The sequence below is a fragment of the Anguilla anguilla genome, chromosome 12 (genome assembly GCF_013347855.1).
Source record: "Anguilla anguilla isolate fAngAng1 chromosome 12, fAngAng1.pri, whole genome shotgun sequence".
Classification (NCBI taxonomy): domain Eukaryota; kingdom Metazoa; phylum Chordata; class Actinopteri; order Anguilliformes; family Anguillidae; genus Anguilla; species Anguilla anguilla.
In genome coordinates, this window is record NC_049212.1 from 24,994,418 (window position 1) to 25,015,909 (window position 21,492).

The 21,492-nt window shown below is 43.3% G+C and overlaps 2 protein-coding genes across 9 annotated transcripts; one reads left to right on the top strand and one right to left on the bottom strand.

Moving 5' to 3' along the window:
• Positions 1-204: 204 nt before the first annotated feature.
• On the bottom strand, positions 205-11,412 carry srpra (SRP receptor subunit alpha). The gene is made up of 15 exons (XM_035385048.1): positions 11,273-11,412; positions 11,046-11,175; positions 10,284-10,367; positions 8,754-8,917; positions 8,153-8,313; positions 7,025-7,199; positions 6,689-6,836; positions 6,151-6,278; positions 5,165-5,283; positions 4,766-4,852; positions 3,932-4,104; positions 3,105-3,318; positions 2,409-2,572; positions 1,780-1,878; positions 205-1,397 (listed from the first exon to the last, which is right to left on the bottom strand). Exons 2-15 carry the CDS (start codon positions 11,166-11,168, stop codon positions 1,269-1,271), a joined length of 1,968 nt encoding a protein of 655 aa, XP_035240939.1. The 5' UTR covers positions 11,169-11,175; positions 11,273-11,412; the 3' UTR covers positions 205-1,268.
• On the top strand, positions 9,670-16,112 carry tirap (toll-interleukin 1 receptor (TIR) domain containing adaptor protein). 8 transcript variants are annotated; one of them, XM_035385056.1, is made up of 5 exons: positions 11,940-12,483; positions 12,607-12,658; positions 13,152-13,212; positions 13,668-14,249; positions 15,465-16,112. In XM_035385056.1, exons 3-5 carry the CDS (start codon positions 13,206-13,208, stop codon positions 15,728-15,730), a joined length of 855 nt encoding a protein of 284 aa, XP_035240947.1. In that variant the 5' UTR covers positions 11,940-12,483; positions 12,607-12,658; positions 13,152-13,205; the 3' UTR covers positions 15,731-16,112. The 8 variants fall into 8 exon arrangements, with proteins under 8 accessions (XP_035240949.1, XP_035240942.1, XP_035240944.1 ...); XM_035385058.1 differs by lacking the exons at positions 11,940-12,483; positions 12,607-12,658 and adding an exon at positions 9,670-9,712; XM_035385052.1 differs by lacking the exons at positions 11,940-12,483; positions 12,607-12,658 and adding an exon at positions 11,466-11,520.
• The last annotated feature ends 5,380 nt before the right edge of the window (positions 16,113-21,492 follow it).

A 21,492-nucleotide genomic window follows, 5' to 3' on the forward strand; every position in this document is an offset into this window, starting at 1 on the left:
CAATCATGTTTGATCCTACGACGTGAATGCGTAAAATGCCAAGCCACCGCTTCTTTTGGGCCCAATCCAACAGACACAGACACACCTCCAGGATTTGTTTTGACCAGTTGAATTGTTACCGATGTTCATGTATAGTTTTCAAACTAAACCAAACACTTTAGAGAGGTTCTCAACAGGCAGGTAACACACAACATACAAAATGAAAACTTCTGACCGGCTATAATAGCAGCTTTATTTAAGAAATATTATTCTCAAATTATGACATATCTTCACTTTATATTTCTCTTGACTCTTGTATTGCACTACTGCAGAATTAAAGGGATCGGGGAATTTCAAGACCTTAAATTAGCTTTTCATTAATTAAATTAAATATCTTCAGAGGGGTTGAGGTGAGAGGGTTGAACAACCAAAAAGAAAACAAAATGCCAACAGATCAAATGGTCTGCACAGAAGCCTGGAGCCTTCCAAAAGAAGGGTCAAAAGAACAAAATGATTTTAAAACAAGATTCATCTTCTCTCGTGTGGCCGCATGGCTAAGGCTGGAGTTGTCTCTGGTGACAGGTCGAGGGTTAAAGGTTGCATCATTCCTGCAGGAGGTATTCCCAGCGTGCGAGAGAACACGGCAGTAGATGTTGGGAAAGAGACGAGCCTGTCAGAGTGGCAGGGGTGGTGCTGTTGGGGGAAGGTACATGGATAGGCACTATGGATGCTCAACTTCCTCCTCAGGGGGTGTGGCTTCTCCAGGCCTCAGAAGGCCAGTAAGACTTTTGGAGCAATGACAAAGGGCTGCAGAACTAACGGGGGGGGGGGCGAGGGGTCCTGCCTACAATTCCATGTAAATGTAGTTAAACCCCCCTCCCCCCAACAAAAAAAGATGTACTGACATGGCTTGCCTGACCTGGCTGGGAAAGTGAAAATCATCTGCATCCCTGATTCAAAATAAAAAATGAAATCATTTGGGAAGAACTGAGACAAGAGTCGCTCTGCACCACTTAATCACTAAAGCAGGAATGAGGTAAGTGAGGGCGGGGCCCCACAGTGTACTGAATGTGCAGGGAATAAAATGCATTTATTTTGTATTGCAGTTTCTTTTGCTTCCTAAACGTTACAGATGGAACTGCCAGAAAGATGGTGAAAGAGAGTGTGGTCGCTGTGGTGAGTCAAAGCCGCTTGCAGCAGGACTGGAATTTGCATTGTTGGGTGGAGGGGTGGGTCCGTTTCGTCCTGCCCCCCGCCCACCCCCCCCCCCATCCTCCTCCTCCTCCTCCTCAGGCCTTCATCAGGGCGCTCACCACGGCCCGGGCATTGAGGCTGCGCAGGTCGTTGTAGGTCTGCCCCGTTCCCACAAACACGATGGGCTGCCCAGTGATGTAGGTCATGGAGATGGCGGCGCCCACCTGAAAAGGGAAGGAGACGGTCATGGGTCACGTGAAAACACGGCCTCTGTGGGTCACGCCTCATACGAGAACAGCCTTTATGTATGCCAGGCAACATCCAATTTTCACCCTTTTCTAGATTTGCAACCCAAAATGCAAAAAAAAAACAAAGCTTTCACAAATGTCCACTGAAAAATTTAATAAAAATACAATGAGAAAACAGAGTAAAGTAAATAAAAATTTTAAACAGGTGATTTCTCATTTTGGTCTTCAGTAGATTTTCTCAGTGTTCTTTTTATGACAATTTCCAGTGTATATATTAATGCTTTACATAGTTTTAGATTTAATATCTGACATGAGCTGCTAAGGCCTTGATTTCAGAGAGCGACAGCAGGTGGCCTACCTTGTCATCAATGGTGTCAAACTTAGTCAGAACGATGCCATCGATGAGACGTGGTTTGTCCGACATTGAGTGGTCAGCCAGGGCCTGGTTAAACTTCACCTACAAATGAAGGTTATTTTTCAAAGACTGCTCTAAAGTATGACAGCTGTGTGTTTAAGTAAACTGAAAAAACAACATGCAACATTCAACACGAAATACTATGCAGAATGATTTCTGTGCGTGGGTGCAACCACGCCCCAAGGAGGACAATCTCAGAACTACAGCTTTAGTTCACAAACATGCCTTTACGGTGTTCTCATTTGCACGAAACTACAAGGAATATTGCGATTGGTATAAAAGATAACTGGTTAGAATCTGTTACCAAACATGGCAAAATGTGGCATCAGAGCAACAGAAATACACAATCTAATGTTGGTAGACAGATGTGTACTGAGTGTCAACCACTGACAACCAAAACACTGAATAAAGAACATTTTTTGGAAATTAGTTTAAATCGGTCCATTTTGGGGATCATGAAGCTTCCCACAGCTAAAAGCTGTCCATGTTTACTGTGGGCAAATACTGACATCTGAAGCCCCCCCTTGGTCACCTGACCTTAGAGAGGGGTGGGGTCAGAGAGGAGCACTAACCAGCTGGTCGACCGCCTCGTTCCCAACTAGGGCCTCGCCCACGAACAGGACCAGGTCGGGCATGTTGATCGCGATCAGCTTGGCGAGCGCTGTCATCAGGGGGGTGTTGTCCTGCATGCGGCCGGCCGTGTCCACCAGCACAACATCAAAGCTCTGGCTGCGAGCTGGGGGGGGGGGCACGAGAGAAAAGGGGGGGGTGAGGTACAGAGAGAGGACAGGGGGAGTAATGCCTCTAAGGCAGCAGCTAGAGGGCTTAGGAGCTGAGCTTATATAAAAGCAATGCTGTAAGCCCATACTCCAGCATCACAGGTTGAGCAAGGCACTTCACATATTTAAAAGTAACATACATCTAAATACAATTAACATTATAAGAAGTTGTATAAAATGGATAAACATGAAAAATCAAATGAAATAATGGGGCCACCCAAGATTGTATTAAGCAAGAATATGCAAAGAGATAATGCATTGCAATAATAATGATGATTTAATGGAATGTAATCTGTGCTCTGAAGAGAAGGTTATGTAATGTACTGCCATGTAATGTCAAAGGAGCTGAAGTGGAAGATAAACCACCTTAGCAGTAGACCAGTGGGAACCAGACATATTTTGAAAGGGTGAGCACCAAACCCCCACAGCCGCCTGGTGTCACCTTCGGGCCTTATGGAAAAGTGCGAAAAGTGCGGCCGGCGTGGTTACCGTAGGCGATGGCCTCCATGGCGATGCCGGCGGCATCCTTGCCGTAGCCCTTCTCGTAGAGCTGGACGAAGGGGCGGTCCCCGTGCCGCGCGGGGGGGTGCAGGGAGTTGAGGCGGCGCTGGTGAGTGCGCAGCTGCTCCACCGCTCCCGCCCGGAAAGTGTCGCAGGCCGCGATCAGGACCGAGAAGCTGTTCTCCATCAGCCAATAGGAGATCTAGGCCCGATGGGGGGGGGGGGGGGGGGGGGGGGGGGTGAGTGTGTGGACTGTTGTGCACAAGGCGTCCGCATCTCATCAAAATCAATTGCCCACCCTCAGCCCTTTCCCCCAAACCGTACATGATGCTAACAGAAAATTTAACTGGAGTAGGCCACACTTTTTGACCCATTGGAACCTTGTTTTTATTCATACCATAACATACACTACTGAAGCTGTAGTCCTGAAAACTCACAAATACTGCCACTTTCATTTCTTTATTTTAATTATCATAAAGCATACTAACACACAACTAATGTTGGAGAGATGAGTAAATATGAAAGCACAAATATTTTAAAAAGGCAAAAAATACAGTACTTTTAATTTCATGGCTTTTTGGGTAAGTAACGGTGGGGCATGCAGGATTAGAGGTACATTCTCTTGTAGTGGGAAGGTTGCCAGTTCAGCTCGGAAAAGTTTAATTTAAAAAAACAAACTATTTTGAGCTGTTCAAAGGAACGTGTACGATTTGTGCTATGAACGTCAGCCTGCCATGAAAAAAGGGAAGCAGTAACTTTCTCTTGATTGGTCAGCAGCAGAGAAGTGATCGTGACCGGTGGATGGGCGAGCTCACCTTGGCCAGGTTGGTGGACTTGCCCACGCCATTGACACCGCAGAAGGTGATGACAAACGGGCGGCGCTGGCTGCGAGCCTCCAGGACGTCCCGCAGAATGTCCACCCGCCTCTTGGGCTGCAGAATCTGCACCAGCGAGTCCTGCAGGGCCTGCTTCACAGTGGAGGCCACAGCTGAGGGGAGAGGAGCAGAGACAGGCTTCAGCCGAGGCCTACAGTCCCCACGGGATCAACACAGGCTTCAACTGGGGCCTACGGTCCCCACGGAATCAACACAGGCTTCAGCCGAGGCCTACAGTCCCCACGGGATCAACACAGGCTTCAACTGGGGCCTACGGTCCCCACGGAATCAACACAGGCTTCAGCCGAGGCCGACAGTCCCCACGGGATCAACACAGGCTACAACTGTGGCCTACGGTCCCCACGGAATCAACACAGGCTTCAGCCGAGGCCGACAGTCCCCACGGGATCAACACAGGCTACAACTGGGGCCTACGGTCTCCACAGGGTGAGCATAGGCTACAACTGGGGCCTACGGTCTCCACAGGGTGAGCATAGGCTACAACTGGGGCCTACGGCCTCAGGTTTAAGGCCGCAAGTCAGCTTCCCAACAGGATAAAACTGAGGCCTCTCACCAAAATGACTTGACTAAGGTTTTTATTCATTTTAAAAAAAAATTTTTAACAGGAAAGCACTCATCAACAAAGCAGTCTTGAACTAAACTAAAGGGCATCTCAAGCGTTGTTGAATGATTATGTATGTTGACAACTAAAGAATTTAGGTTAATTGATCAAATGCATTTTCAAATGCAATTTCAGAAATTAAAGTTACTCACTGGTGAATGTTCCCATGACTCTGCCTTCCAGTTTTTTGGCCACTGACTCACAGAGCTGGGAAGCAATTTCAGCTGCTACATTCTTAGCTGCAGAGAAACTTCAGTTAACATTGCCAGTGTTTCCACCATTACTTTACAGAACCTATGTATTATGAATGTATTACAGAATGTATTGTGTAACCTATGGAATTAGGCATTACAGAAAAAGAAAAACACAACAATAAACTGCCGGTGTAAACATCTCTGGTTGCAGTCATTTCAGAACATGATGAAATCAAGTCTCTCTCCTGTCCAAGCCCAAGATGAAATTGTAAAGTGCTCTGTAATTTAGATGTCAGTGATCCCCACCGCCCAGGGAAAGAGTGGTGGTGGTGGTGGGGGGGGGGGGGGTGGTCATACCGATGAGGTGGTCCTTCATCTTCTCGAGAACAGGCACCATGTCCTCCTTAGACAGGCTCTTGGAGCCAACCAGGCCTTTCAGCATCCCGAACATACCCCCCAAGCCCCCTTTCTTAGAGCTGAGGACAAACAGGACAAACAGTGATTGGATCTAAATGGATTGAAGCTGTTCCTTGTTTGAATACTTATTCAGTCCTAACTTGAGATTAGACCTTTCCTTAATCTTCCTTGCTGACCAGAAGGTAATGTGTTCAAATCCCAACTGGGGCACTTGAACCCTTCAGCTTCTAGAAGTCAACAGCAGGACATCTTCAAAAAATGCAGAGTGTAATGCAATGTATAATGTGTGATGCAGTGTAATGCATTGTCATGCAAATGTGAGCTTCCCTCTGATTATCACCCAATCAGATTTCCCCACATCTTAAATCGCTGATGGTTTACCGTATATAACAGCTCAAATGGTGTAAATTTCATAGAACATTTGCATATTCATATTACACTAACTTAGCTTAAGGTGCTAATGGTCTAGTCCACAGTTCACCCCAAGTGTCAATGAAGCAACATAACTCACAAACTTATATTTTACTGCTCATCAAACCGGGCTGGAAGTGCGATTGAACTGTTGTCTTCCTTTGTCATTAGCTCATTTAAATATGTGGCCTTACTGTTATTATGTAGCATAAGGCCAAGGTACTGCCACAACAGAACCGTTGGATTTACTCTAGCAACCAAATCTTGGGACTCTATTTTCTGTCTTCACTACCATCTAATCCACTAGCCAACAGAATGAACTACAACATATTAACAGTTTGACCCCACAACATCACTTATGCTGTGTGTATTGAAATAACACCTTTGATATTTTTATGTACCGCGGTACATGGTATTAGTGGATATGAACCCAACTCTAGTGCTTGTGTCCGTGTCGTTATAATGGATGTATCGACTCAATTCTATGAGATGCCTGGCTTGTACGAGGAGCTCACCTCTCCTTGCTCTGGCTGGGGACAGCTACCATCTCCTTTTCCTCCTCCTCTTCCTCTTCAGCCTCCTCTCCGCTGGACTCACACTCCACACCGGGCAAATCACCCTTCATGGAGTCCAGCTGCACACTCTGAGGGGCAGAATGTGCGTGAGGCTGGAGTTCTGAAATTTGACCTTTCATCTTTGACCTTTCACAGTCCTAACCAAGAGCAGGTTCCATTGGGCACTCCCAACAAATAAGGACGAATATGCATTTTTATATTAACGTTTAGCTCAATGTTCAATACACCATTTTGTAAACATTTGTGGTGGAGCTAAATGAAGACTTTTAAACCAAAGCATGCAAGGATAAGTCACTTAACGTGGTGAATTTTGATGTCTTAAGGAAATGCAGTGTGATAGCTGAATTTTGTTGCGACTTTCAAAACATTATTATTACTGACAAGGTCAATAGTGTTTGCTTCACACTGAACAGAAAATACACCCTCACACCCTCAAACAGACACACATACACACGCACACGCGCTCCCACACACCCACCATTTCAGCAGTGGCATCCTTGCCCAGCTCTACAGCGTCAGGGGTGCTGTTGCCATTGATTTTGCTGTAGTCCAGCTTGGAGTTGCCCCAGTTGTTTCCCCATTCCTGCTTCTTCTTCTCTCGTGGTTTCTGGGGCTTGGGGGATTTACTTCAGCGGGGATCAGAACAGAGGAGGGGAACGATTAGGTGACAAGCATCTGAGACTCCACTACAGCACTAAAAATGCAGTAAGAGAATACAAAGACTTATGCAAAGAACTCTGACTTCTGGACCCCTCGACAGCCAGGTCACACAAACCCAGCAGCGATCTGAGGCTGAATGGAAGGACTTTCACACCTGGATTTCTCGGGGGCACCACCACCACCCATGCGTTTCCGGAAGAATTCCTCCCTCTTCTTCTGTATGATCTCCTCAGGCGTGAGGCCCTGGTTCCCGTTCTCTGCCGCCTTGGCTACCACGCCCGGCCCGTCCGCCTTGGCCACGTCCCCTGCCGCCGCTTCGGCCGCTGCAGCTGCGGAGAGGGAGGCGGGTCCTGCCTGTTAAACTGCGCCCTGATGCCGTGCCTACTCCTCTACTGACAGGCCAACCCAAGGCTCTGCCTTAGTCTTACTGACCAATCAAGGGGCTCCACCTTAGTCTACTGACCAGTAGCACTGCATTAACTCTCAACTGACAAACCAGAGGTCCCACCTTAGAATCTACTGACCAATCAGAGGTCTTATTTTAGTCTCTACCGAGCAGTATGGGATACAATTGATACATGGAATACAAATAACAGGGCTAGTGGAGGTATGTGGGCAATACCATACTAAGTGGGTTCCACTGAAATTAATACACTGCAACTGGAATCAGAATACACAACAGTGCAATAATTTTTCATTCATTTCACCAAGTACTTAATTTGCCTTTGTTCCCATTCATTGGGAAAGAGACAACCACTGAGACAACTGACAGGAATGTGTGGACCTGATTAAAGCCCCGATGTTATAAAACAACACAAAAAGTTCAGTACACTACATTTGACTTTGCTATTCAGAATGAAAATGAATCAACCGCAAACCTATTTTGAAACCAATCGTACTGTTCTGAAGTATTTTCCTTCAGAAAACTAGGTAGAAGGAAACAGCACTGTGTGGGCAGATTATTACACCTGGAACCAATCATACTGTCCTGAAGTCTTTTTCATCAATAGACTAGGTAAAATGACCCATTAGGACTGTGTGGATTGATAATATGTATTATAATAATGGTAATATTTTCACCCTGAACGCCCCCCAGAAGTTCTGAGTTACGAATCCAGCTTTTAAGTAAACTACAGAGCATTAACTGTCAAGAAATTAATCACCTGCTTGCGGGTCCTAAAATGGCAAACAAGCATCGATGATGCCAAGTTGGGGTCGTCATGATTGGCTTTGTTCAGCTCCTGGTGGCCACACTAAACGACCAGTATGACACGAGCCTCACCTTCTTTTTTGGCATTTTTATTCTTCTTGCCGCTGCGCTCCTTGTCCTTGTCTCCTCCCTTGGTCTCAATCATGGATTTAACCGTTTTCTGGGACTTCCGGGACTCCTGGAAGGGCTTCATGAAGCCAGGAACCCGGCCACGGCTGCTCTCCTCCGCTTCGCTGATACAGGTGAACACATGCGCGCACGCATGCATAAACATACAATACAAACACATACGCGTGCATGCACGCATAAACATACAATACAAACACATACGCGTGCATGCACGCATAAACATACAATACAAACACACATACGCGTGCATGCACGCATAAACGTACAATACAAATACACACGTGCACACTCAATTGTGCATGCACGCATAAACGTACAATAAGGAGGCCTAGTTTTCTAACAGCAGAATGAATATGTTGCTCTAAGAAGTCTTCATAATACTCCAAAATGCCTTGCTAATTTCTCCACAAGGGAGAGCTTTGCATCTGTGTAAGACCGGTGCTTCACATCAATGACACTGCGTGTGCTCGTTATATCAATGCCCGCAATCGATTCTGCCACGGCTAGCTTGGGCAGGTTGACCACATCCACAAAGGTGTCTTACCGGAGGAGCAGGTGAAACTCATCTCCAAACTCGAAACTGCTGTTGAGCAGTTTTAAGGCACCCCTCTGCTCCAGTTCATTCTTGTAACGATCCCTGAAGTGCAGCTGCACGTCGTCTATAAACTTGTCCACGTACGTCAGCGTTAGGATCTTTTGAAAGCCCACCTGCACAATGGAATTAGCATATTTGTAAGGAAAAGCAAGGTCATTTCAAAGCATTAAAAAATCCATGTGCAGTCTCTTCATACTGGATAGAAATTATTTGCTCCTGCTAAGGACATAGGACTTACTGAAGCAAATTCCACCAATCAGTGTTGTTATATCCTTACAAAAGATATTCTTGCAGAATCAGTTTTTGACAGGTGATTTAATTACTGCTAAACAGTGTGAATGGCTTATATCTGAAATTTCTCTTAAGGTTTTCAATAATGCATACTGCTCATGCACACTGGTCTTCTGCTTATAGGTGTAGCAGGAGTGTTTAGATTGAATAAATATGATGAACTGAGTGAATCATACATCAAAGTCCTGTAATACTGACAGCGCATGGCGGTTTAACAAGAACGCAGGCCAAAATTCATAATTAATAGAATTAATTCTAATAGAAATAGCATTCAAAGTGTTAGGCACCTGGTACATCGTTGGGAGGAACTAACATATCGGTAAATACTGAAAAAAGGGCCAACTTGAAACCACCCTTCCTACAGCAGGACACAGCCAAATGCTTGTGGTCAGTGCGTCTCCCAATCACAGTCGACTAACGAAATAGTTTAGGGATTAACGTAATTTAAATGCTCTAAGGACAAGTAGTGCGGGCATACAGAGGAACATGCTCGTGATGCCTACACAAGAAGGACAGCTGCTCTACACCTGGGTCAAACTCCATCCTGGAGGGCCACAGTATTTTAAGTATTTGTAGCTTATTTTCAATCAGCAACCAATTTGGGCCTTGAGAACAAGGTGAGTGGATTATTTAGCCAAATACTGACAAATGAATCACTGGTGCTGAAATGCACTAAGAGCGAGCAGACACTGCACCCCTCCAGGACTAGATTTTGATATCCTTGGGGAAGAGAACCAACATTTAAACCCATTTTAAGGGCATAAAAGTACATAAGCCTGGGGGTTTACATAGGTCAAAAGAAAAACATAATTTCCCATTTTTTTAACTGTCACTCTCCTTAGACTGATTCATTTCAATGCGAAACTCTCCAATCGGCCTGCATATTCTGCCTTGCACAAGGATTCATGTGCACTGTCTAAAAGGACTGATATATTAACGCAAAAGTGATAATTCCCACTTAGATTGAGAGAAGTGTGCATTCAGTAAAGTGTTACAGTTCAGTAATTTAGCATACAGCACACTAATGGTAAATGGACTGCATTTATATGGACGCCAAGCTCCATTTCATAACAAAGGGGAAAGTACAACACGTACTTGTATCGAATCTGACAGTATGATATACATTGCGGAAGTTCAGGTTTATTTCTCCGATCTAGTAAAGCCCTCAGGGACCCCAGTGTTACTTACCACAAACACGAGTTCAAATTCGTTGTCCAGTTTGTACTTCAGGCTCAGGGAGTTATGGTTGAAGGAATTTGTTCCACTGCGTTCCTAGAAATATTTAATGAGAAGATCGCATATTTGCTCCTCGTAGTAGACAAGCATAGGCCTACCCTTATCAAAATTGATTTTTGTAGGAAAAAAGTCTAAAACCACATATAACCAGATGGACAAAATGTAATCAAAAGTAACATAACGTTGCGTGGTTAATGTTGGGTGGTTAACATCATATGGTTGGCATAGTTGCATAGTGGCTTGAAGCCAGCGTCAATTAGCTATATTTCTAAAATAAAGGTCGGTAAGCTAAAACGTGGTCAAGCTCAAGCTAGCAAGCCACCTAATTGGATGAGTCATTGGCTTGTATGTGGCCAACCGATCCAAGCGTGCCTGTCAGCAAACCGTTAACTGGCGAGTATGCGAATTCTCAGCTACGCAATACATGGCCCAACAAAATCCTCAAACGTTATCTACAGGGTCCAGTTAAACAGATATCTGTTTCTATGATTTAGTCATTTCAATCAAAATATTCAAGCTTATCCAGCAAGGTTAGCTAGCATTAGCAGGTACCGGTTCATGTGCATCACGACTGCATTAGCTATCGATACATAATAACCAGTTGCCTCGCCGCTACCTCTCGTCCAGCGTGCCGAACAGACGACCACACGCGGTTCCGCTGGCACGTATTCATGACAGCTGTCATTAACTTTAGCGATCCTGGTGAGTTCTTACCTGCAGGATCACGGAGCGAATAAGAGCATTGACGGGCCCTGTGAAGGACTCAGTCACTCCGGCTCCCTGAAAGCACCACAGCACGATACCCCCCTTGCTGAAGATGGCGAAGAAATCCAGCATTTTGCCACTACGAAATCGAGTGTATGTGGTTAAGATTATAGTAAACAACAAACGACGAAGTAAAACCATAAAATACACACAATACACAATTAAAGATAACGAACCTTCAAAGTTGTATCCTCCTTCCAGAGGGAATTAAATTAGGCTGAATTGGATCAAGAAATAAAAATTTCCCCCCAGTTATCCACAACTCTGTTTCCGACACGTCAGTTCCACGGCTGGGAAATGACGTTTTCTTCCGCAGAGTTTGCACCATTGACACGTGACATGGAAATCATTGTCACGTGACAACGGAGTGGGTGTGTCGCAAGCATGGAGCGTAGGCTGCATGGCGCTACATGTTTGGGAACGAGTATGTTTGTCGACCCTACTGTTCTGAGACAGCTCGACAGTAAGCTAAAGTGCAACGGTTTGCAGTTTTTTTACAACACATTTAGATTTTTGTGATTCTGTTGATTGTTGGTGACTGACATGCTGATGAGTAGCCTACCTCTGACATACATTGAAATTTTTAGTTGTTCCCTGCAAACAGTGTTGGGGAAGCTACTTTGAAATAGCTTTGTAATCTGCCAACTACTTCACACTGGAAGAAGTTGAACTACAGCAAAGCTACCCTAGGGAGAAATCTAGTTTGGTTAACTAAAGCTACTCAGAAAAAGTAGTTCAAACTACTTCGTAAAAAAAAGATCAAATTGAGTTTCACCACTCAATTGAGTTTCACCAGCCTGGTCATGCGTTGCTGTGGGATGGCATTCACCATGCCCCCCATACTGGGGGACACACCCCCAGTAGCCTAATATAAGGATGAAATATAAATCAGAGCATGTATACCTAGCATTTTGGAGCATATTTCTGTGTATAAACAGGTCATCATGACGCGCGGCAAGCAGAAAAATAGAACAGAAGCGAAAAACTACGCTTCAGTTCGCTTGTGTCGCACAAGTTTCGCACCCGGTTCGCGCCGCGTTCGCAGCTGGTGTAGAGGACGTCGCCCGCTGCCGTTGTAATAACAGTACTTCAACTACGCTTCACTTACGCGCGTAGTACGCGCGTCGTGCGCTCGCGGCCGCTACGCGTGCGGTGGGTGTCCGGCTTTAGGGGGTTCCCCAATCACATTACGGATTGTGGGTGCTTCCTGGTGCAATATGCCGTAGCAAATCGAGTTCCGCTTACTATTTTGATCACTGATTACAGTAACCCAGTCAATCGAGTATTGGCTCTACTTTTTCAAAAATTGATGGTTGAACTCAATTTTGAACCATTTCGAAAATACTAACTGTTTTTGATCGAACTTTCTTTGCACTCGAGACAGCCGGTAAGTAGCATAGGTTATAACAGGTTTGAAGCTATCATGTTTGTTATAGAGGTCAGATAAAATATTTCGAGTTGTAGGGCTGATTTTATTTTGCGCAACCGCATTTGCCTAATTTCATTTCAGAGGGGACACATACAACGAAGACATAATGGTTTGTTTCTATTGCTGATCAAAGGTACTTAAAAGTTTTATGTCAACTTTTTCAGTATGAACTTCCTTTTCACGTATCCGTTAGTTCACTTTTTGTTCGTTATAGAAACGCGTTGGAATGAACAAGAAAATACTTAGCGTATCTGCTTGGCTCAGAAGTTTTGCCTTCGTTATTTTTCATTTTTGAGCGTATTTAACATTTTTTGCATTAGGCTAATTTAGCCTACCAGTGTAAGCTCACTGTACTGGCGTCTGCACTCTGATAATACCGCTTTGGCTAAGGATTTTGGAACCTGCCTGACAAACCGGGACAGAATAATAACAGTAACGACCCGTTTAACAAGCTGAATCCGTTTTTCTCTATCCAGAGTGTTTTCAAACTATGGCGAAAAATACAGACAATTTTTTATTTTTATTTTTTCTATTTGTTTTAGAAAAACAAAACACCGAGTTACGACAATAGAAACTCAAAAATTGCGGTGGGTTTTCCAATACATTTGTTATGCATTTCTTTTCAGCCTCCGTACCTCATTAAGTGGATAACGTGTGAAAACACCAGCAACCCTGCCTGGATGATTAGTAAGCAATCCAATGATCATGCATTTTCTACAGCCCAGTTTTTTTATAATCAAATTTCTGGAACCATCACAATTAGTCATTTAAGCACAGCGTCCTATCCAAGCGGACACAAATATTATATGGCACGGATCTGATTTTAAAAATGGCTGACCTTTCATATTCATGTGGTGGTCACATAAAGGGTATAATGCATGTGACAGTTTAAAGTGTATCTCCTTTAAGCTCAGTGTTACTGTGTGGTGACACCTGTTTCTGTGTTTACATTTTTTTAAATTAAATAGAATCTCTCCATGTTGTTTGTCTGTGTACATTGACTTGTGTCACTTTGAATGTATTTGCCTGTGTTATAGGCTAGATTAGCTAGGACTGGCGTAAATATGGGAGACCTTACCTTTATTTGATAATAATTCAAAAATGTGAGTTTGATGAGGGTTTTTGTTCTACAATTTTTTCAGGTTGGTTCCGTCGCCTGTTGAAGAAGCCGGAATCAGACACTTTGCATCCAAGCTCAGCGTTAAGCCAAGAGGCCTCAAGTAGCACGCCAGTGTCTCATGCGTCAGTTTCGTCCGTCATCGGGGCTTCCACCACTCCCTCCTCTTCCTCTTCTCCCTCGCTCCAGAATGCGGCGGCCCGCTGGAGCCGCAGTTTTGACGTGTGCGTGTGCCACAGCTCCACGGATGTGCTGGACGCACAGCTCCTGGCCTCCCGCTTGGAAGCCGGCCCTCATGGGCTCCGCTGCTTCCTGCCTCTGCGTGACTCCACCCCTGGCGGGGCTGTCCCCACGGAGCTTTGTGAGGCGGTGCGAGGCAGCCACTGCTGGGCCCTGCTTATCACGCCGGCCTTCCTTGTGGATCCCTGGTGCCGGTACCAGATGCACCAGGCCCTCACTGAAGCACCCACGTCCAACCGGATCATCCCTCTCCTGCTACGGGCCTCTCGGTCTGATTACCCAACAGAACTGTGCTTTTACTACTACATAGACCTTAACAGAGACCCTGAGCAGGGATACGCACGGGTGTATAGGGCAGTGCTGAACTGTGAGTAAATACCAACCCGTATTTCAGAGGTGCACGTTGAGATTCAATCTGTTCACTTCTACTCTTATCTGTTGATAACATAGATTTGACACCCATAACATCAACAATCACATAAAAATAATAATAAAAAATATTCTAAAACTAGCACAGCACATACATGTGTAGACGTGTACACATGGTCTTGCTAACTTACACACATACCCCTGAGCAGGGCAAAAAATTCAGTGCAGGATTTCGCGAATTGCACATATCAGTATTTTATGAATCCCATATATACAGTATGTATGCAATAAAGCGGGAACATCCCACTGAACATTTAGGATGGAAACTGGTTTTCATTAATAGCCTAATTGTACTATTGAAAATATGTGAGCCCTGTTCTTCATATTTATACATTATTTAAACAAACATTGAAGCCAGTCACCCACACGCTTCAGGTAGGGAGAGCAAAATAGAGCTTTAGAACGTATACAGTAGTGTGTGCACATGAGTGCGACGATATATTTCTCCCAGAAACAAAGCAAGTGCTAGTGTGTTAGCATTTGATCGCAATTCTGTGAGGCCGTGTGATGTAGCTAGCCCAAGTCAATGGCACTAACCCATACAATTGATTTTTCAGGTACCTGAAAGGTTTTAAGTTTTTTTGGTAGTTTTAAAGCAACTCATGAAGAAAGGGAAGTTTGGTTATTATTTATTTTCCAACTTCTACATAAAATAGATTGACAATAAGAGAAAAGAAAATAACCCCCCTCACGAACCCCCCACACCCCTAGACCTTTGAAATCCCCCCTGAAAAGTTACTCATAAGGGGGGAAATCCCCCTCGAACCAAAATGAATTTTAAGCACTGCCTCAGAGGTGTCTGCAAAGCAGAGGCGGGAAATGTATCCACAACAGCGAAACGGTGCAAAAACAGCTGCACATCATAATTAAATCCAACCATTTATTAATAAGTTATTTTATTTAGACTGCCCGTGCATCCTTGGTGAAAACATTTTTATTTGCTGAGCGATTCTGCAGTGAACCAGCTTCTGTGTTCACGGCTGTTCTTAAGCCAAAATACTTGGTTAGTGAAAAAGCCTGCACGGGCACGAGCCTCCAGCACTTGAGCTGTGCACCCCTAGCACATTTCAAAAGACTCTTCATCCTGTGGTCCCAAGACAGCGCTGCACCATGGTTGTACCAGTAACCTCCTTTCTGCTCTCCTCTTTCGTAGATCTGTCGGAGCTGTGCAGCAGTGCCACTGGAGTCGATCGCGTCCCATCCGGCGACAGCCAGGGGGACCCCAGGTCTCCTGGGAGCTCGCTGACAGACCCTGGGTTCTCAGAAACTCCACCTTCAAGCACAAGAGAGCCCCCCTCACAGCTAGCACTGACCACCACAGAGTCAGAGTTCCCAGAGCTGGAACAGGGTCACAGTGCGGTGACCAAGGAGGACACTGAGGAGAGGGACAGCACTGGAGAAATGGACTCAAGTCTGTAGCAACAGGAAGTGAATGTATCACAGTCACTCTTCTTGGCTGTGACCAAGCTGAAGACTCATTCACTGACGGAGGATATGTCAGTTTTCCTTACAGCTGGCAAAAATCACCAATAAATAGAGGCATGCTTCATTATTATGAACACAGATACAAAATAAGATAGACTACTGGTACTGAGAAAAGTAAATTGAATGGTTTGTTATGTCATCTTAGAGAATTCTGTGCCATAATGGCATTGATCAGCTCATTTGTTATTTCATATATTATTTATGGATATTTATGTGTTATTTACATTTAAGATTTTAGTAAGATCATTTGTAAATGTTAGCAATGCAGGCTCAGTCCTGTGCATATTTTATTATTAAAATGTCAGAATGATCTGTGCCAAGGACTTGTGAACATTTTTAATTATGGGCCATTTGTCTTGTTGAGTAAGGCACTACCAGATATCATGGGTTGAATTTTAATGTTCGCATGCTCCAACTCTTTATTAGTGCAGATCTAAAATGCTCCAATGCAGCCCACCATGTTACTCTGTATTGATGCATGATTGTGACCAATTTGATATCTGTCCAATATCAGCACACCTGTCCTTAGTGACAGAACAACTGCCATCAAAGGATCAGTGATATGTCTATGGTGGGCTGTATTTTAACATTTGATGGTTTTATGAAATAGCATCTGCTTTGCTTGCATAAATGTATACATTGTATTCGCATTCATCCACTTTCCAAACAGATGTTAAAAACAACACATAACGTCATTTTTAATTCACCTCCATTTATAGTGAAGGACAATACATTGTTCTTTTAACACTGTTTGCATTAAAAGCCTCCCCTTCTAAACAAATTGCATATTTGTAACACAAAAGCAGTTAACTGACATGGAATGTGTTGAAAGTAACACTAAAGTCGTAACAAAAAAGTCGGATATTAACGCATCCTTTTTGAGAGTAAGCGCCACGGAAGAGGATGTACGTTTCCGTTGCATGAAGATTAATGATTCGTTCATTCATTCATTCATTCATTCATTCATTCATTCATTTATTACAACCTCGGCCTTAAACACAGATACATCCTGTTTTTGGTCTTGAATTTCGTGTGAGTGAGCAGCGGCAGAAGTAGGTTCGTTGTCCTCTCCTAATCGTGCCGCAAACGCCCCGCGTGATGGGGCATCCTGTTTTCTCGCCCCAATGTACCTTTGTTTGGATACGGTGTTCAGTAGGCTATTTTTATAAACACCAATCACATGACAATAATGCCTATAGTGTATTATATATAAATGTATAAAATTATAACTTTTATTAATTCTGGAATATCGACAAGTCACATGGCTACTGCGTACTCGTATAGTACATTAACCGACTGACTGCTAAGGAAACAGTAGCCTACACAATTGAGGCGAAGACCAGGAAAAGTTAAATCTGAAATTTACTACATTATTTATTTTATTTCACGGGATCAAGTAGACTACAGGGTTTCAAGCGGCGTTCGTTTCGGAAAAGTACCAGCAGGTCGAGCGTGTTGACTATATCGTTGATGACAGTCAACTTCACTTTACAGGAGTACATTGTATTTCATTGCAGGCATTTAGCAGACGCACTTATCCAGATCGACTTACACAACTTTTAACATAGCATTAACATTGCATCCATTTATACAGCTGGATATATACTGAAGAAATGCAGGTTAAGTACCTTGCTCAAGGGTCCAACGACAGTGTCCAATCTGGGAACTGAACCTGCGTCCTTTAGGTTCCAGCTCCATACCCATTATACTACACCGATTAGATGATAAAGATATGACTGTGACTTTGTGGGCTACCAGTGGCTTTTTCTGTTGTACACCGGTATTTCGTAAGGTTTTCAAGTGATCGTTTTTTCGAATACAAAGTTATTGTGCTGTTTGAAACGTAGCCAACCAGAGCCTTACGATATTTCACAGTTTCGTTTATAAATTCAACCTCATCCCCCCCTCCCCTCCCCTCCCCTCCCCTCTTTAACGTGGGTTAAAGCCCTGCTCAGAGCATATTTTTTTCAAAATAAGATAAGACAAACCTTTATTGATCCCCGGAGGTAAATTCAGGTGTCATAGCAGAAACAGCAGTGAGAATGAGACACAGGAGAGGCACAGGTAAGAGTAGGGTTAGGGTTAGGGTTAGGGTTAGTCAAGAACCAAATCGAGATAAAATAAGAATAAAAATAAAAATAAAATAAAATACTGAGCTGCTGGCCTTAGATATCTGCACTGGATCTCTGAATGAGTGAACAAAACTTTAAAAACTTGTATTACCTAGAGACATACTGTATAAATGTGACGCCCACTAAATGTATGGTCACATTTTTGTGATATAGCGAATTAATTTACTTTTATTTCCTTGAATAATGTTGTGTTTGATTTTAATTTGCCAATACTTTCAAATGAATGCTATTCTAGTTTTCACCATAGGGGGGAGCTGTAGGTCCGAATGACTGTCCCACTTTACCTGAATACGCCGACTGAGTGAAAGAGGGTGCCATGCTATGTTTAAGCGTGTTTATTTTCTATACAAAAACACATTTCAATAAAATTTCCACACATAGATATTAAGAAGACTTATAACAATTCATAGAAACATCACTGGTGCAAGTAAAACAGTTTTTTGTATAGAATTTGATTCTCCTACTGAATCCATCCTACATACTTATGGAATGCCAAAATTCGTCACACGGGATTAGCAATTGTAGTATCAATGTCAGCAGGGTTTGTAATACTTGTTTATGTGGCACTACATTTTTTTTTTATGTGGTGGTAACAGCTACAGAGGCAAGTTCATGAAAGAATGGGAGACTGTAAAATAATTTCGGAATACGGAATAAGAACAATTGAAACGGAATAAGTCCACATCCAATACAAAGTGCATGAAGAATAAAATGTGTTCACCACCCATTTTAATTTTCAATTAATTAAAAAGTTCAGCAAAAAAACCGATGAAACAAAAAAAAAAATTATGATATGTAAAATATTGGGACCGTGAAAACAGTTGCTTCAACGTCAAGACAAGCTAATGTAGATCAAAGCAAAAGGCTGGTTTTTATTTCATCCAAAAATTCACAGCACAGTCTTTGAAGAACGTAAGGTAGGAAAATATAATGGGTAGGAAAAAATATATTACACCTGGAACCTTTGGTTCTCAACTCCTGTGTAGGCTTCCCACAAATTGTAGCCTATACAAATATCTGGGAAATGTTTGAGAAAACAAACACACTATGTTTTCTTGTGCAGTAATTTTATAATAGCCTAATATCACCAGATTTGTTAATAATAACATCATATTATCATATTTTGTCTACTTTGTCCTTTCTTTAAATGTGGGCACATCAACGTTTGATCTTAACCCAAGTACATATCTCAAAGCAATGTTTTAAGAGCAAAAAATATTGAAGCCATAAGCTTGTAATTTGAGTCCCATATCAAGCTAAGAAATAGCCTACTCAAACATATCCTTACTCTCCTGTTTTTCCCTGGTTTGCTTGGGTCATATGTCAATGTATTATTTTATTGGTACCTTTGAGTGGCTTTATGCTTAATCAGTTTTGAAAATGTCCTGATATGATTCAAGTTCCTTGGCCATTGTACTCAAGTAGTCAACTGTGAGCATGTAGGACCAGGACTCCCTGGCAGAAGAGATATTGTATCTCAATGGGACCTTCCTGGTTAAATAAAGGATAATAAATAAATGTAATCAACAAGAAGTGCTGAACTGGAAGTCTGTGGTAATGCTGTGCCTTGATGTCTTTGTGAAACATTTTGCTTTGAACAAATTCCATTATTTTTTATCTGAAAAACCTCCATGTGTTTTCAACTTAAACCTCGACACCTAAACCTCACCAACAAATAGTGGAAACTTCCCTCCAAAACCCATTTTTAATAATGCGATCTCTGATGTGGATTAAAGAGATTACCGGTCATTTGAAATTAAGCTCTCTCTGAAAGAACATCACAAAGGCCTCCTGTTGGGGCAGTCCAGCATTGTGACACCACAGAAAGCAAACTAATCTTGGGCTGGCACAGATGCTCTAAGAGGCTTTTGTTGCCACAATATCATTTCAGGGATGGAGCATAGCTTCTTCCCTTAGGTTGCTGTTGAACATGGATGCCTGAATGCTCATCTTGTTCTGAGGCAGTGATGACTTTAACACCAGGGAGTCTTTTATCTTTGAGTAATGGGGATTAAACAGATATCAAACTGGGCTATGACAACACATAATCTGCCGTCAAAGGGGACTCCAGAAAGAGAGAGGTTGAAGGACAATGGTACATTTATATTTTAGGGGTGGGAAAGCAGCCAACTTGCTTTCAATTCTTAATCAGCCCAATAATTTAGTAATTTACATTCTAGCTCAATAATTTTGTACGCTTGTGATCTGAAACCACTCTACTGTCCCTGTGTGAAATGTTTACTTTGGTCTAGTCTACAACCAATCCAGCATTGTGTCTTTCAGGAATAGATCTGCTCATCCCATTATGCAGTATTGGGTTGTATAATTAATAGTAAGAGAGGCAATCTTAAAAGACTTGTGTGATCTGATCACCTCATGAAGTACTTGTGTATATTTTTATTCAGAGGTTACTTTATATAACGGCTTAATTGTGACACGGTTTTAATGAGATGGGTGTGTCTGAATGGAAAAACAAAAAAAAATAGAAAAGGAAGCTGACGTAACCTGACCCAGCAAAAATATTTTCCAGATTGAACAGGAGGTGGTTTGGTAATCCTCCAGCATCCAGTATGATTGACCAGTGCTTAAGGGCTCTCACAGACTTTTATTTGCTGTACAAACTCCATGGTAACAATGAACCACAAACAACACAAGACAGGAATTTTTTTGTCAAGACAGTATATTATTTTTGGAAACACTTATTTTTGTCAGTTAAAGACTTTTGACATCTTGTGCACTGAAGTTGTTTTCTTTTTTTTAGCTTGTTATCTTAAGCCTATGTGTCAGCGTCAATGTGCTTGTCAATCCGCTGCTCTGTTTTGATGGTATACTTTGCGTCAGCAAAACACCACCCTGAAGAATTAGAATGTGCCAATCCTGTGCACTGGTGTTAAGATGGTCAGCTTGCCAGGGAAAAGGTGTAGACCTGAAGATCTCAAAAATTGGGTGTTGGCCTTCTGTTTTTATTTAAGTCGTAGTGGAATCATAAGTGGCTGGAGTGCTTCACAGCAGGGCTAAACTGGGAGCAAAATTAGCGTCTGCCATTTCTCGCCTTGACCGGCCCACCCCAACCAGCCCTACATAGAAAGAGGAGATTGCAGTTGCAGGCTGGGGAGTGGGGGAGACTGCGGTCATAGACCAGCGGAGGGGTGGGATGGATGGCGTAATGTAATTACGGCCCAAAAGTGGCCCAGTGCCCCAAACGTCGACCAGCCTATTTGGCATCTGACTGTGCATTGCAGAACGGTTTCCACAAGATTTTCCCAGTTACCCTGGAGACCAGACAGAAGGCAGGACCCCTGACTCTTACATCACAGGCTCCACAGAGCTGTGTATGGCGGTTTCCATAGCAACAGAAAGACTGATCCAGCATTGTTTGAATTGGCACATGGGTTTCAGGTTAGCATTAGCACCCTGCCTGGCAATTTAGTCAATGAACACCCAGCTGGAAGTGTGCTGCTCTATACTTAAACAGAGTAACTGTGAGGAGGGGCATTAACCTCTAGAATGCTTCATCTGGCATGACAGCTCCAGGCATCTGGGATAGAGAGATGTCTTGATGAA

Coding starts and splice junctions, on each gene's coding strand:
- srpra (XM_035385048.1), bottom strand. CDS start 11,168: ATGCTGGATTTCTTCGCCATCTTCAGCAAGGGGGGTATCGTGCTGTGG. Junction 6,837..7,024: donor GGTGCCCCCGAGAAATCCAG/GTGTGAAAGTCC, acceptor TCCCCGCTGAAG/TAAATCCCCCAAGCCCCAGA. Junction 4,105..4,765: donor AGTCATGGGAACATTCACCA/GTGAGTAACTTT, acceptor CTCTCCCCTCAG/CTGTGGCCTCCACTGTGAAG.
- tirap (XM_035385051.1), top strand. CDS start 11,481: ATGGAGCGTAGGCTGCATGGCGCTACATGTTTGGGAACGAGTATGTTT. Junction 11,578..13,667: donor CAGTAAGCTAAAGTGCAACG/GTTTGCAGTTTT, acceptor CAATTTTTTCAG/GTTGGTTCCGTCGCCTGTTG. Junction 14,250..15,464: donor GTATAGGGCAGTGCTGAACT/GTGAGTAAATAC, acceptor CCTCTTTCGTAG/ATCTGTCGGAGCTGTGCAGC.